The 16,488-nt window shown below is 36.0% G+C and overlaps 3 protein-coding genes and 1 long non-coding RNA gene across 4 annotated transcripts; 3 read left to right on the plus strand and 1 right to left on the minus strand.

The window, feature by feature from the left end:
- Positions 1 to 195: 195 nt before the first annotated feature.
- On the plus strand, positions 196 to 1,304 carry LOC147545963 (uncharacterized). Its single transcript, XR_015239647.1, has 4 exons — positions 196 to 237; positions 360 to 414; positions 687 to 826; positions 1,197 to 1,304. It is a non-coding gene; the product is annotated as an uncharacterized LOC147545963 (long non-coding RNA).
- Positions 1,305 to 1,550: 246 nt separating this feature from the next.
- Positions 1,551 to 4,434, plus strand: LOC147545964 (uncharacterized). Its single transcript, XM_086635880.1, has 7 exons — positions 1,551 to 1,761; positions 1,993 to 2,138; positions 2,220 to 2,357; positions 2,509 to 3,259; positions 3,365 to 3,514; positions 3,602 to 4,097; positions 4,227 to 4,434. The coding sequence occupies exons 1-7, from the start codon at positions 1,551 to 1,553 to the stop codon at positions 4,432 to 4,434; spliced, it is 2,100 nt and encodes a 699-aa protein (XP_086492006.1).
- Positions 4,435 to 6,271: 1,837 nt separating this feature from the next.
- On the minus strand, positions 6,272 to 6,988 carry LOC147545965 (uncharacterized). Its single transcript, XM_086635881.1, has one exon. The coding sequence runs from the start codon at positions 6,986 to 6,988 to the stop codon at positions 6,272 to 6,274; it is 717 nt and encodes a 238-aa protein (XP_086492007.1).
- Positions 6,989 to 11,760: 4,772 nt separating this feature from the next.
- Positions 11,761 to 16,315, plus strand: LOC147545966 (chlorophyll(ide) b reductase NOL, chloroplastic-like). Its single transcript, XM_086673828.1, has 13 exons — positions 11,761 to 12,072; positions 12,269 to 12,337; positions 12,533 to 12,594; positions 12,722 to 12,808; positions 13,387 to 13,454; positions 13,840 to 13,888; positions 13,981 to 14,066; positions 14,542 to 14,599; positions 14,986 to 15,036; positions 15,413 to 15,463; positions 15,551 to 15,592; positions 15,716 to 15,826; positions 16,029 to 16,315. The coding sequence occupies exons 1-13, from the start codon at positions 11,796 to 11,798 to the stop codon at positions 16,074 to 16,076; spliced, it is 1,059 nt and encodes a 352-aa protein (XP_086529954.1). The 5' UTR covers positions 11,761 to 11,795; the 3' UTR covers positions 16,077 to 16,315.
- Positions 16,316 to 16,488: the final 173 nt, after the last annotated feature.

A 16,488-nucleotide genomic window follows, 5' to 3' on the forward strand; every position in this document is an offset into this window, starting at 1 on the left:
CTGGGCGTCCACGGTTGCCCATAAATAAACGAGAGGTCCAAAATGTCAGGCCGGGACTTAAAATGACGGAAACAACCCTAAAGTTCGTCGAATTTACGCCCCGTGCCATTGAAAATCAACCGGGATTTGGCCAATTTTTTGGCGCAATTTCTGACTGATTCGAGGGACGGAAGTGACGTTTCCTGCAAACGGTCACTTCCACATTAACTTCTGCCCACGCCGAGTCCCTCTTCCCAGGTAACTTTGCTCCTTCTCAAGAAAACTCTCTCTCCAAATTTTTCTTCATTCGTCATCTTCCTCCTGCATCTTCCTCTTTCAACTTTTACTTCTAAAGTGATTGAAGTTATTTTGAAGAAAAGGAAGGGATTCAAGTCTGTTTGGAGAAATAATCTACAAGTTTGTGAAGGGATTCAAGTAGGTTTTAATTCTATCTCATCCACCTAAACTTGTTTAATAAAAGTTTCTTTCATAAAAGATTTTTAAAACCCTAAAATTTGTGAAAAACTTTACTTTCTGACACAGATATGGTGATTGATCTTTCTTTAGGGACGCAATATTTTAGAAACCTTTAAAGTTTATACAAATGATCTCTTATGGTTTGTTTGAAACCCTAGAAGATTTTAGAAACCCTAGAAGTTTTTAGAAACCATAAAATTTGTGTATAATCTTACATTTCTTTGACGCAGATATGGTGAAAAGTAAAGATACGAACAAGAAATCAAAGGGTGTGACTATCATAGAACCAACTTCCAATAGAGAGATATCAGTAAAGGAAAGACCGATAGCAGAAATTCTGGCTAGAAGAACTAGTCCTAGAAAGAAGAAGGTATGAAACTGAACAAAAAATCATTTGTTCTTGAAAATGTTTCTGGTAAATGTTTTTTATTCTGGTAAATGTTTTTTTTTCTTGAAAATATTTTGTTTTACTGTGATTTAGATTTGTCTAGTGTTCATGGGAATAATATTTTGCACCGTAAGTTGTTTTATTCCTGGTAAATAATTTTGTTTACTGTAAAATGTTTTGTTCCTTGAAAATATTTGATTGTACTGGAATTATGTTGTTCCAGGTGATATGGATTTCTTCATGAGAATAAAAATATGTTCAGTAAATTGTTTTATTGTAAAGATGACCATGCATTTCAAGTGTTTGTTGTAATGTGTGACACAACATTCTTTCCTGGTTACATTTTTTACAGGTAGAAAGTACTGAGAGCATTGAAGTAAAAGACAATGCAGAGAGAGAAAGGAAAGGCAAGAAAAAAGCTGCACCAGAGAGAGAAGACAATGCAGAGAGAGAAAGGAAAGGCAAGAGAAAAGCTGCACCAGAGAGAGAAGACAATGCAGAGAGAGAAAGGAAAGGCAAGAGAAAAGCTGCACCAGAGAGAGAAGAAAGCAGCCAAAAAAAGAAAGGAAAAAAAACAAAAACAGAAGGTGGAAACTCAACGGGTGAACGGAAAAATAGACCACCCAACCTGGCAGCACTGGTGCCGAAGGCTTACAAGTATGCCCTTCGAAACACGTGGAGACAAATGAAGAACACATATCCAAAGATGTCGACTACACAGAAAGAGTTGTTAGCCGAGACTCCATTTAAAAATCTGGTGATGGCTTTTGTTGAGGACAAAATAGATTGGGATAACATAAACAAACCCAACAAGGCTATCTTTGAAATTCTCTGCCTCTATTCTAGTTCGACAGAAAGGTTTACGTTGGCGGGGAAAGAAATGGAACTGAAACCTGAAGATGTGGCCCTAATTCTAGGTATGCCATTGTCAAGAGAGGCGAGAGAAGTCTTCCCTAAAAATTGATCAGTAAAGCAGCCTGAAGTAGATTTTTGTATGAAGTACTTTGGTGAAATCCCTGGAATGATATCATGCATACAAATATCCAAGGCACTGAGAGATGCTGTCAACGGAGAGGTAGATGACATGGATGTCATCAGGCTGATCATCATGTATATTTGTGCGAGTGTTTTATTTGCTCCCCTAACAGGTTACAAGGTTCCAATGCGTATTCTCTTCAACTTGCATACAATGGAATCAATTAAAACTTTGTGTTGGCCAACAGCGGTGCACTCATTCCTAATTGATCACATCAATAAGTACCCCAACGACCCACTGAAAGCTTCAGGGTGCCTTGTATTACTTCCTGTGAGTATGTTTTTTATCATTTAAATTCAAACTTAACTTCATGTGTCTCATACTCTATGTTTTTTATAGGTGTGGTTTTGCGAGCATACTACATGTTTTGATCGACAAGAGAGGTTTAGGGATGAGGTGCCTAGGATCGTGAGGTGGTCTTTGACCAATATAGATGATACATTTGACCAGAAGCTTGCAAATCTTACTGCAGAACAGGTATACATTTGATCAGTGTTAATGTGAAACTGTTTTGTTCTGGTAAATAGAAAAGGAACCATTAAATTGTTTTGTTCTTGGTAAATAAAATTATTTCCTAGTAAATGTTTAGTTCCTGGTAAATAATTTGGTTTATTGTACATTAAACCAGGTCAGTGAATCATTTGTGTACCCCCCAACTGATCAAGAAAAAGAGTTGCTGTCAGCCCCAAAGAACACAGAAGTGGTAGATGAATTGCTTCTAAGGATTGAACAGCTACAAAAGGAAAATGCTGAACTTAAAGAAAAACTGCGAGAAGCGTGCGAGGATAGGGATGATTCTTACAAAGCATATGAGGCACTCCTTCAAACCTTTTTAGTTCCTGTAGAAGAACAGGTTAGAGGAGAAGATGGCCTAATCCAGGTTACGGATAGTGTGGAGGAGCTACGCGCACGTTATTGTAAGGGAAAAAGTAAGATGGAAGATCCAAAAGATGGAGAGAAAGAGAAAGAAGAGAAACAGAAGAAACAGGAGAAAGGGAAGACAGAGGAGAAAGAGAAAGACAAGAAAGATGAGGGGGGAAAGGGTGTAGAAAAAGATGATGAAGAGGGAGAAGAAGATGATGAAGGAGAAGAAAGTGAGGATGAGGGTAGAGAAAAAGAGGATGAGGAAGATGATGAGAAAGATGATAATGAGGAAGATGATGATAAAGATGATAATGAGGAAGATGATGAGAAAGATGATAATGAGGAACAAGATGATGACAGTGACGAAGATGAAAAGGAGAAAGATGGAAGCGAGGATGGAAGTGACAAAGATGAGAAAGAGGAGAAAGATGAAAGGAAGGACAAGAAAAATGATCGGAGTAATAAGTATCAACTTAAAGACAGTGACGAAGATGATAGCGATGGCAATGAAGATGGTAATGAAATAGTTTCTATTTTATTTTATATTCTCAGTAAATATTATTCTTTTTCAGTTTTATTCTTTTTCTGAGAAAGTATAATAAGCATGCTAAATGATGAAGGCAATGAGGGAGAGGAAAAAAAGAAAGCCAAGCTGGATGAAGAAGGAAATGATGAGATGGATGATGAAGATGAGGTTCATATCAATTTGTCTAGTGAGCATGCAGGGTGGGTGGATGATACTTATGAAAAAGAGATGCCTCCCAAGAGAGGTAATGTTGCCAAATTATGTGGTGAAATAATTAAAGTTTCCTAGTTTGTTAAAAACATTATTTTTCTGAATATACATTATTTGACAGATATTATGAAGGATGACAGCAATGATTTCCCAAGTTTTGATCTTAACTTGGGGACGCAAATTATTGTGTGGACTCCACCACCACAGCAGGGAGATGATGTTTGTCAAACAGCTGAAGAGAATTTCGCCGATATTGCAGAAATGGGGAGAGCATCGGTGGAAGAAGTATCCAAAAAATTGGATCATGTTGGAACAAGTAGAAAAATTAAATCACCACACGTGAGCCCCCCAAAACGAGTAGTATCGAAGACACAGAAAGGGTCAATTGCTAAACCAACATCTCTTATCAAAAGGGTCAAGGATAATCCCAGAACACGAAAACAAACATCCAGAGCAGCAGCTGCCATTAAATTCCCTGTGATTGATATAGAGTCGATCACAATGAAGAAACAAGTGAAAGAACCAATAAGTAACTGGAGACAGGGAGGGTTATGGCCCTACGTCCAGGAGAAAGAAAAATCACTAATGCTAGAATTCATGACATACGGGTGGACAAGGTAAATAACTCAGTAACTGGTAAATAAATAAATGTCTAGTAAAAAAAAAATGTATGGTAAACAATTTGTATAGTAAATGTATATCTTTCTGGAAAATAATTGTGTGGCTGGATTGGATTCTATGTACAGCCTCGAAGTCTGGAACAAGGATAAAGAACATTGCCTGAAAGCAAAAGATTTGGATGAACTTATGATGGTTCGGGGATGTGACTCGCAAATCATAGACTGGTTTGAGGACCACCTTGCACAGGACTCCCGAGACGTGAACAAAGAAGTTATTTTCCTATCTTCATTGCTTTTTGTAAGTTTCCTTGTCAAACATATAATTCATTTTTAAATGGTGTTGAGTAAATAGTAGTCACTGAATTTAAATCAGCGGAGTATTGAGGCCAATACTGAATTTAAATCAGCGGAGTATTGAGGCCAATACTGAATTTAAATCAGCGGAGTGTTGAGTAAATAGTAGTCACTGAATTTAAATAGTAGTCACTGAATCTAAATGGTTTGCAGACCTTGATAAAACAAGAGCGGAGTCAGGCAAGTATTGAGGCCAATTTAAATCAACGGCTGGAAGCGCAATACATCAAAGATCATACTACAACGTTGTGTGCGCCACTGAATACGCCGTACACTGATGACTCATTCGAGGGTCATCATTGGACTCTGCTTGTCTATGAATTTGAAGAAAATGAATGGAAGCACTACAACTCTTTGCAGCGTGACACTAACCTGGCTAAGCAATGCAACAATAATGCAAAGAAATTTGCATCGCAGCTGGCAGAGACATTGATAAAGATGAAGTGCACGCGCAAACGAAGTGGGCAATACGCTAAAGAAAGGATGACGAAAAAGATATCCTATGTAAAGGAGGTTGACTGCCCTCAGCAAGGGGATAGGTGAGTCTAAATTTTGCTTCCTTACTTTAGTAGTTATTGAGTTTCTTTAAACTCACATTTTATTTTTGAATCAAACAGTCCAGACTGTGGACTCTACGTAATGCTCCAGTTGGAGGATATCTTCAACATAAGCAACCAGTCCAATTTCCCGGGGTCCTGCACGCAGGTGGAAACTTATGCAGACAAAGCAAGAAGAAAGATGGTAGAAGTAACTTTCAAAATTTTGGAGGAATCAAAGGAGGTATGGAGAAGGGTGATAAATGAAGGGTCATAAATAGTTTATGTGAAAATTATGTTTGTGTTTGTTAACTGTTACTAAGTACTGGAAAAAACTTGGAAGGTTTTGTTATTGTGAAAATTTGTAAGTTTTGTATTGGAAAAAATATGTTTTCACTCGAAAAAACTTGATAATTTTCCATAAAATATGCCGGGAAAACAAAAAATTTCCGGTAAACAAAATTATGTACTTGACATAACTTAGGAAAAAATATCCAAAAATCCGGGAAAAATTTAACTTTCCGGTAAATAAAAATATGTACTCGACCAAACTTAGAAATTTTTCGGAAAAAATCCCGGGAAAACAAATTATTTCTGGTAAATAAAAAAATTTACTAAACACAACTTCGAACAAATTGTACTGAATATATTTTTGAGTAAAATCCACATGTACTGGACAAAACTCTATTATTGTACTAGACACAACAACTTAGAAATTTCTCCCAAAAAAACTTAGAAATTTTACGGAAAATCCACATGTACTGGACAAAACTTAGAAGTTTTGTCCCAAAAAAACCCGGGAAAAAAAATAATTTCCGGTAAATAAAAAAATGTTCTAGACAAAACTTAGAAAAAATCCCTTCGAGAAAATATATTCTCAAAACATAAAATAATTTCCGGTAAATAAAAATATGTACTCGACTTGACTTAGAAAAAATACATTCTGAACACTGGGAAAACTTAAACTTTCCGGTAAATAAAAAAATTTACTGGACAAAACTTAAACTTTCTGGTAAATAGAAAAATGTACTGGATAAAACTAAAAGTTTCATATCATGCATTATGTTCAGGCACAATACACACTAACAAAATATAAGATAATACATTGACTTTAAACACAAATACATTAAGTTCGACAAAAGATACAAAAAAAATCAAAGCAGCACAAGGCTAAAATGTGACTCTCTTCAAAAATTTGAAAAGCTCCCAACACTGTAAATGCTTTTCAAAGTTGTAGAGTGCCCCTAGTTTTTGCTGCTGATATAAAAACCATTTCAATCACTAAATCGCTTCGTTGCACGAAGCACGGTTGTGATAAGAGAGCTTCTTACACCTACCGCATATCCGCTGCCTCTTTCTAAAGTTTCCAGAACTTTCAATTCTTACAGAACGTGGTCTGCCCGGACGTTTCTTGGTTAAAGGAGGAAGTATCTTGCTGGCTTCCTCAAACATTGTTGGTTGATCGAAAGATGGGACAGGATTTATGGAATGACTATAAGTCTTACAGTATGCATCCGTTGTAACAGCGGGATCAAAAAAGGATGATGAATCACCTCCATGCACTTTAATACACAATATGGCATGCTCACAAGGGATACCTTGGACTTGCCACTTACGACATGTGCATGTAAGAGCCCCAAGGTCCACAGAGTGACTCGGCATGGACATTACTTCATACACAAATTTACCTGATTGTATTACCTTCCAGCTACAGGCAACGTTGAATCTAGACTGCATTTTTTCGTTGACCTTAGGGCACAAGAAAGAGTCCCAAGTTGCCGACTCAGTTCTTCTGGCATTCATCATGTTCATAATTTTGATCCTTAACATATCTAGCATTACGGTTATTGGAAGAACTCTCTCATCCCTTATCCACGAATTGAAGGATTCCGAGAGCGAAGAACATATTAAACCGTACCTTTTTCCTAGGAAGAAAACATCAGCCCAATGTTCCGGATTTACAGAGTGAAGAAATGCATCCACAGCATTGCCACCCATGACTACAAGTTCAGAAGTGTACTTCTGAAAATCCGATATAGTAAGGGCTCTAGCCGCCTTAAACATGAGGGATTGGAAATAGTCCGACTTCTTCGCACCATTCTTTACACGTACATTCAAATTGTTTCTTAGATGCCAAACGCAGAATGAATGGTGCGCGGTTGGGAAAATGTTCGAAACTGCATTTATAATACCATTGTGCCTGTCCGACATAAAAGTCAAAGACTCACTATTATCAACCATTTTCGCCAAGTTACAAAAAAACCAGGTCCAGTTTAGATCATTTTCTACGTCAACGACAGCATAGGCGATAACAAAAAAACCTGCAAAGTACATATGGCAGTAGTTAGAACAGGAAATAAAAAAAAAAGCCAGTAAATAAAATTGTGTACCGGACGGAAAATATTGGTAAAATACTTACCATCATTGCCATTCTTCGCTACAGCTGCAAGAATGCACCCATTGTATTTCGTTTTCGCAAAAGTACCATCAACAAATATCAATGGGCGACAGTGCTTGAAACCTTGGATGCATGCTCCAAGAGCAATAAATATTCGAACAAAACGGTGGGAATCTTTATCAACTTGAAGATCAATTAAACTATTAGGGTTAGAACGTGATAGGGCATCAACATACCAATTGAGTTTGGCATAAGAATCAGCTTCCTCCCCATAGGCCAAAGAAATACTCCTGTTTCGAGCCTTATATGAATAGTAGTAGCTGAGTTGAATTCCATAGTCTTTCTTGAAAGATCTGACAATGTCTTTAGTACTTTTGGTCGGATTCTCCCTAATGTCATCGACTATTAATAAGCTAACACTTTCGGTTGATAATCTTAGCTTATTATCTGACATTATAAAATCTTGGCATGTGTGCACAGGGTTGTAAGCTTTTAGAACAAACATTGACCTTGACTTCAGAGGAGCCACAGCGTGAATGGTCCAAGAACATTTTGGGGATTTGCATACGCAAGTAATACGATCAAGATCATTCTTCAAATAATTAAAATTGTACCCGTGCTTTATTGAATATCGTCCAAGTGCATTTCGAAAGGCGTTGGCGCCTCCAGGGAATTCTTGCCCCAAATGTGTAAACACCTCAGGCCAGCTAGCAGACCTTAGAGGTTCAGCCCTGACAATGGCAGTACATGCATCCTCAACCAAGAGAGAGGAATTTCTTGAAAAATCCAGTGGGAGACTGCACAAAACAAACATATCATTGACATCTGAATTTAATTTAGGTAAGGAAACAGTTTTGTTTTCGGTAAACATAAATATTTACTGAACATATTCTTGTTCACGGTAAACATAAATATGTACTAACTAAAATTTGAAGTATTCATGTATACTGAACCATAAAACTATTGGATTTACCGTAAAGTAAGAGCTGGTTATAAGTACACAACAATCAACAATATGTAATGACTTCCACACATACTTATTAGACATTTGTTACTGGTTCATATAAATGGCACAGGTAAATTATTATTAGGTAAGGAAACAGTTTTGTTCCTGGTAAATGAAAATATGTACTGAGCAGAGTTTGGATTTCAGTAAATTAAAATGTGTACTCACCAAATTATTATTTTAAGTAAAACAATAACGAAACAGTAAAGTTCAAGTTAGTTCCAAACTTACTTATTAGATGCTTGATTGTGGTTCATCATTTCTGATGATGTTGCAGCAGAAGTAGATGAAGTATAGCCGAAAAAATCACGATCCAACCTGGATAGAGAGAGAAAATAAAGAAGGTATGAAACGATAATTTAAAGAAAAGAAAAAACAAAATTTAATATCCATTGTATACTGTTACAACTAAGTTGAAGTTTGTTTCACCAGAGAGGACGTCGTGCAACAATGTCCCCAGAAAGCATTCCTTCAATATCCATTGTATACTGGAGGGAAAAGAAAAATGAAGAAGGTATGAAGAATGAAGAAGGTATGAAAAATGAAGATGATAATGCCTTTTAAGGTATGAAAATATAATGTACAGAATAGAAAAATATTCCTTTCACTTTGTCTGTCATTTTGGAATGTCAAAGTTTCATTTACAAAAGGCATTATCCTCTTCCTTAAAAGGCATTATCATCTTCCTTAAAAGAACAAATGGAATATTCAGCTTCCTTAAAGTCTATCATTGAAGACAAATAGGATTTGCTCATTTAAGAGGAATTACCTGAAAAGGTTGGAAGATAAGAGCAGATTTTGGTTGGAAGATATTAAGACAGTGGGTGGTATAAATAGGTTGGAAGATGAAATTTGAAAACTTTTCAAAGATTTTGAAACTGATCAATAGAGAAAGAGCGGGATCCCAAAAATTTCGCCCTCTTAATTTGGCAAAATGGGGGGGAAACTCAAGATTAATGGCTTGATAATTTAGAGAGAGAAAGAAAAGGAAAGAAGGGAGAAGCTGTTGGCGCGAAAGGAGGGAGGAAGGATGTGATATCCTGTGAGATAGGGACGGGTATTTAATGATCCCTCAAAAAACGTGGGAGAGAGAAGGGCTGGGTCAAGTCGAGGGGCAATAAAGGAAGAAAATAAAATAAAAAAAGGTAAACAAATATTTTCCCTGACATTAGGACCTGCACCTCATTTTTAGGCAACTTAGGATTTTTTTTTCATTTAACCCCCCACTTTTTGGACCCCTGGCTCAAAAATCCTAATTCAATTATTAAGCGGTTCACTAATTTTAACGAAGAAAAAAAATGATTGAATCGACTATAATAGTAGCTTACTCGTGATCTAAATAAGAATCAATTGTTCGTCGATTATGAAAAATTCTATCAAGAGAGACTAAGAAAGAACGAAAGTTGATCTTAAAACGGAGATCATTGATTTTGTGTAGGACTAAAAGATGCTTTAACTTGAAGATGTTCTAGCATTACTCTTCAACCAATAAAGTAGGTTTTGACTTGAAGCGACTTCTAGCACTGCTCTTCAACTAATGAAGAATATGATGATCTTGTTTCACTGATAGTGCATCGAAATGAAAAATTCAGAGTCTCGAGATCAATATTAAGTTGTGTTTTTCACTGTAGAGGGTGGTGTGAATGGTATGTTATGATTTTTTTATTTCTTTGGTTGCTTTGTCATTCGCTTTTAAAGTTGTTCACATATCAACAATGAGGAAGAGTACCAGGGTTTTGGCGTCTTGCTCGAGTGGGTAGTACATCCACTTGATCTATACTTTGTAATAGTGTTTTCATTTATTGATTTGTGCACTTAAAAAGCACAAATAGTTACATTTAGAGTGTACGAGTGTCTTTTCGAAAATCTCATAATAAATTTTATTCATATGATGTATCCATGCTAATTTGTGTATTGTTCTTATACTTCGCATAACTTCCACTTTAAAGCCATTGTCTATAAAAATGAAATATTTGAACATGGTTTTCACATTCTTAAGCACAGGGCCCAGTTTTCAAATTTCATAATGTATGTGAAAAGGTTGTCTTTCGTTCTCAGATAAGGTCGCGAAAATGAGTTGGCATGGACGTGCCATGTCGTCTTTTCGCAAAAAGTTTAGGCCATCTCACCACAAATTAATAAATTATCATCTGTAAATGAAAGTAATAGCGGCTAAATAATGTGCAAACAATTATTTGAAACTGTTGTTTACAAAAGTAAATAGTCATTTTTAGAGTTATTAGTCACTTACTGTATAAAGAGTGGTCCTTAGGAGCATCTCCAGTCCCAGCTTGTTTTAGGCCGAAAGAAAATCATTTTTTCACCCAAATTTTTTAACCTCAGCTCAGCCTATAAAATTCAGCTTCAATCTCAGTCTCTCTTGAGGTCGAAAATTTAAAAATGAAATTTCTCAACTTACTTAAAAAATTCAATTAAAAAACATTGATTACAACTAATAATTGATTAAAATTTAAAACTACTTAAAAACGACTAAACAACAATAGAAAAATTAAAGATGGCTAGAAGGGATTTTTTGAGTCTCGTGGTTGACCATTGAACCAAGCTTCTCGCGTTGTTATAAGCATTCGTGTTCCATTTTCGTCGAGAGACCTAACATCAATCTTCATTAAGTCGATCTCATATATTTCGGTTCTTGTGTTCTCTATCTGCTTGTAGAAACTCTTGTTAAATCCGTAGGACCTCTTGTTGAACCCGTAGGACCTCTTGTTGAACCCGTAGGACCTCTTATTGAACTCGTACAACTTCCGACAAAGTTGTTGCTCTCTGTTGAGATTCTACTTCTCTTTTTTCTCAATATCCCTCATTCTGAGTTTTTAAAACAGTAGAATGTGTGGATGATTCTCCAACTCTTGCATTTACTTTTGCTTGTTTACAGTCAATTGGTCTTTCCTCCGATGGATTGGTATTAGAATCTCTTTTGCCGGATGTTTAACTCTCCATATAACTTTTGCCCGCCGATTTCGTTAGTATTTAGTGGATCCCATAGGAAGATTAAATGGAAAATATAGAAATTTTTTGAAAGAGATAATGAGAGAAAAAAAATTGAAAGAGTAGAATAGAAATTGAGAGAGACTGTTGGGTCCCAGACGGTCATGCTGTGGACGCTTCAGTTGCCCGACTGAAGCTAAAATTTTGAATTTTTGACATAAGCCCAGCGGGAACTGGATTTGCTCTGACACTTAACCAGACTTGCCTGCACCCGCACCCATCTTTAGAAAACGTAGCCCTTGTGTTGTGGCTTTTCACCGCATTCGAGAGCAACTAGCATGCCTAGTCCCGAGACGTCACCTCACGTGCACAGATATTGGTAGCACGTGTCATGGACCGGCCTTTTTAGTTGGAGGATAATCTTCTTTATTTTATTTTCCCTCCAATTTCTAATGGCTTCCCTTTACTTTCCCTCCACCTCTTCTTCCTTCTCTCTACCCACCGCGAGGAACCAATTTTGTTTCTCCCAACCAAATGCCTTCCTCATCTCCGATAATCAACTTTGCCGTCACGAATTATTTAGGTTTTCGTCCATCAAGAATTTCCGCAACCTAGGGTTTCATGGCGGGAATTCGAGTAGCTGTTATTCAGGAATTAGGGCAAGTTCTTCCGAGAATAAAGAACCCATGGTTCCTCCTTACAATGTCTTGATTACGGGTTCCACCAAAGGTAATTTTAAGAAATCTGTGATCTTTGTTTAACTAGAAAACTGTTTATTTGGTCTTACAGCTGATTGTGAGGTTAGGTTAGTACTGCTTAAGAGTAGAGAACTAGCTACTGAATCACCCTCAGTCGATCCCCATTGGCCTACTTAATTATACAATTCTTGATTTCATTTTACTTTTTTCTACTTTATTCTATTTAGGTATTGGATATGCACTTGCTAGGGAGTTTCTGAAAGCAGGTGACAATGTCATAATATGTTCAAGATCAGGTATTATCTCGATTATCGACTTCTTGATTCACTATTTGCTTTATTTTACTTTTCTTAATATTACATGGAAAGCAAATCTTTGAGAAAGTAAACAGAGTCAATGGGAGGAAAAAGATGAGAAAAAGAGAGAGATAACTTTACTGGAATTTGGAGGTTGTGTTTTATGTCAAATACTTTTCTGTCTATTATTACCAGCTGAAAGGGTGGAATCTGCAGTTGATGGTCTAAGGGAAGCGTTTGGGGACCAACGTGTGTGGGTACCCCCTTTGTCTCTGTTATTGTATATCTAATCTGCTTAGCTTTTCAGTGGTTTCAATATAGTTCGCCTGTTATTTGGTTTGGTTTATGACTTAACTTGAGAAATGATTTAATGTTTTTTTTCAGGGTACCACCTGTGATGTTAGAAAAGGGGAGGATGTAAATGCATTAGTGGCATTTGTACGCGACAAGCTCAAATACGTAGATATATGGGTATGTATATCAAAGTTCAAACTCTTTATGTTCCATCAGCACTTGACACTGTTATAAGTACAGAGCTTCTTATCGATCCATGTAGTTTTGATTTGAATCATATATAAAATGTAGGTATTCTAGATGGTCTCTTACCCGTGTTTTACTTACAAATAAGGCGCATTCCTTATTTATTAATCTATCTAGCCATATCCTCGGAAATGCTTTGCTCATTTTAGTTACTGTTATATCCTTATTATGGTTATGTTACAGTACAGTGTTCTTATTGAATATTAAGGCACCATATTTCATGAGAAGTTTTGTCAGAGAGTAATCCATGAATGGGTTTTGTCGTTCCTTACAATTTGTTTTGTTTGGATTGAGTTTCCGTTTGTTGACTTCAACGCTATATTGATATATAAAAACCTTATACTGATTCATGTAATGGCTTATGATGAACTTTTTTCTGATTACTATTGGAAAGACACAGTATACATAAGCTCACCTTTTTATATTGATGTGTGGTTTGAAGATGTTGTGTAACTGCCTCCAATTTATTTTCTCATTTCTATCTTTCTTTATGTTGAGAAAGAATGCAGATTAATAATGCGGGATCAAATGCATACAGCTTTAAGCCTCTTGCGGAAACTTCGGATGAAGATCTTATGTAAGTGTGATCAGGGTAATATTCCTGGCAGTGTCATGGTTGATTGGTGATATTTTGGTCTCTTTGTGGGTAATGAACGATTTATCACTGGTTAAGTTTATATCAAGTAAAATAACAATTACGGGAATGAAACATATCAGAAGAGTCGATCCGCTAAACCAGTAATTTTGTTTAGTTTATAACAGATATATTAAAAAATATTAATAATTTATAAATACTGATTTTCTATCTATATGGCTAGATATCGAGTTTTGCATTTGGCATTGGGAGCGAGACTGGGGGATGATAATGTGCTATATATTATGACAGTGTCGCTGTGCAAACCATGACACCATGTACTTCGCAACAATTTTTGTTCTTAATGCTTTTTTTGTTGTATTTGCAGAGAAGTAGTTACGACAAACACCCTTGGCTTGATGATATGTTGTCGAGAGGTAAAGAAACTAAAGAAGCAATATAACCTGCGCGAAGTGTATGTCTGAATGGTTATCATTATACTTATTTTGACTCAATTTACATTATATAGGCGATAAAGACGATGCTCAATCAGCCTCGGGGAGGTCATATTTTTAACATTGATGGAGCTGGTTCAGATGGAAGGCCAACCCCTAGGTACCATTTCGTTTCATCCAACTTTGGTAACTATAAAAAATTGAAATCATTGAAACTGCAAGACCATTCCAGTTTCACTTCCATGACCTGCTCAAAGAGTCAAAGGTGATGAAAGTTATGGTTGAGATGTATTAATTTATTAACTAACTAAAATTGCGATTGGTCGAAACATTGGTTGATAGTTTGATACCTGATAAAATGTTTTCAGAACTGTGTATTATGTGTATAATCTCATTATTCAGTATTTCTACTTTCCGTGCATTGCCACACCAAAGTTTGTAAGCTTTTGAGACTTGCTAATAATATTTATAACATATATCTTTACTATATTGTTGTTCAAAAACCATAATTATTTAATATAGCACCTAGAAACTATCTCTCTATAGTCTATTTCGTTGTTTCAATAATCAATATCACTTCTATCCGCAAATGGTTTTATTTATTGGATGTTTGAATGACATAATTCTATTTCCAGATTTGCTGCATATGGGGCAACAAAACGAAGTGTGGTTCATTTGACTAAGTCGTTACAGGTACCCATGCAAGATTCCTCCAGGTCTAGAAAGCATATCATTCCATTAAAAAAGTAATTATAGATCTATGATTTTGCAAGACAAATATATTTCAAATAATCTAGAAGATACCATAGGTCTGAGTGAGTCCCATGAGTACGTCATGAACCCAGCTAGTTTGCTACATTTCATTTAGAGTTTAGTTATTATAAACCTACCCTCTGACTTTATTAGTAAGTAGTGTTTGATTAGTATAGGGGGAAAGGCGTCTGGATCGATTATGTCTCCATAAGTAACACCAGGGCTGCATTTCTATGTCCAAATACTAGTCTATTTTGTATATAATTAGTTGTTAGAGTCTATTTGAAGGGTTGTCTCTCAGTCGATTACTTCTTCCTTCTTCCCAGGCTGAATTACAGATGCAAGACGTTAAAAATGTTGTGGTGCATAACCTCTCGGTATGTTTTGCTTTCAATTGGTTTTCTTTAATGCATTAATTTTTTTCAAAAATATGCTTGTCCAGCTCTATCAAGGTTATGGTGCCTTTGTGCCCCACTTTGGTATCTACTAAAAGGTTCTTTGGGTAAAACATTTTAGCACGAGCAAAGAATTTTTGGAAAAAAAAAACATATCCTATTCGACAGTCATGAGAACATTTTTTGTTTAATGTATATATTGTATGGTTACCACATAAAAACAATATTGTTGTAGTTTAGTCTATCTATCAGATCTTTCTCGATTTACCGAACGTTAGAAGCATGTTCGGATTCCAAGCTTCCTTTACATCCTAACATCAATACCTTCATTTGGATATTTCGTTTTCTGTATTTACAGCCGGGTATGGTTACGACAGATCTTCTCATGTCTGGGGCAACAACAAAGCAGGTTAACTATAAAAAATAGTTACTGTAGTTACTACTCTTTCTAAGGGAGTTTTTAAGCACAAAACTGAAACGTGTTGTTAAAATGCAGGCCAAATTTTTCATCAACGTCTTGGCAGAACCTGCTGAAGTGGTAAGAGATCTTTCATAACCCTACCTGGATATGTTAAAATGGTTATCTTACTGTACTAGATGTGAACAAAAATGTGCTCAGTATACTCTAAGAGACTGACGGGAAGATTATGAATCTGTTCAGGTTGCGGAGTATCTTGTTCCAAACATCAGATCTATCCCCAGTAATGGATCTCCGAGACCAACTTATATTCGTTTCCTCACTGGGTTGAAAGCCTACTCCCAGATATTCTCAGTTAAGAATGTTATCTTTACTTTTATTCTTTGGCTGAATTGAACGCCTGCGCTGAGATAAACATTTTTAAAATCATGCATCTTTGAATTCAGTGGAGTTTTTTTTTTGAAGCGGTTTAAAAATTGGATGCACAGGGAAATTCAGTGGAGTTCAACTTTTTTTTTTTTTTTTGCTTTGTTCTTATTATTATGTTCTTACACAGAGACTTGCTTTTGGAGCTAGAAGAAATAGATACGTGCTTGAAGAATGAAACCCATAGCAAGTAGTGTGAAGATTATGTAAAATTGTAAATGTGATGCACAATTATATTATTCGAAATTCTGTTTAGTTATAATCATGGTTGATATCTTCATTTTCAGTTCTTTTTCTAGCTACATTTTCAAGAAAATAACAATTAATTAATTGGTCTGGATGTAGTGCTAGTTTTTTCTTTCAAGACAAATATGAAATTTGATTCCTCAAGATTTGAGAGGGGTTGTCTTTGTTTCACTCTGTGATGTTTGACTCCTCTTAGGTCAATTTGGTTCAGGTAATTCAATATTCAAACTATGGAGAAAACTGTGCAAGTTTTCGTGTTGTCCAGAATTTTATGTTTTCTTGCTAACATGGATTGCGGTAAATTTTGTCTCGATTGTTCTTGTACATCAGACGTCTACAAAAGC

This window comes from Eschscholzia californica, unplaced genomic scaffold (assembly GCF_041429995.1).
Source record: "Eschscholzia californica isolate CP2 unplaced genomic scaffold, dmEscCali1.0.p SCAF_4, whole genome shotgun sequence".
Lineage (NCBI taxonomy): Eukaryota > Viridiplantae > Streptophyta > Magnoliopsida > Ranunculales > Papaveraceae > Eschscholzia > Eschscholzia californica.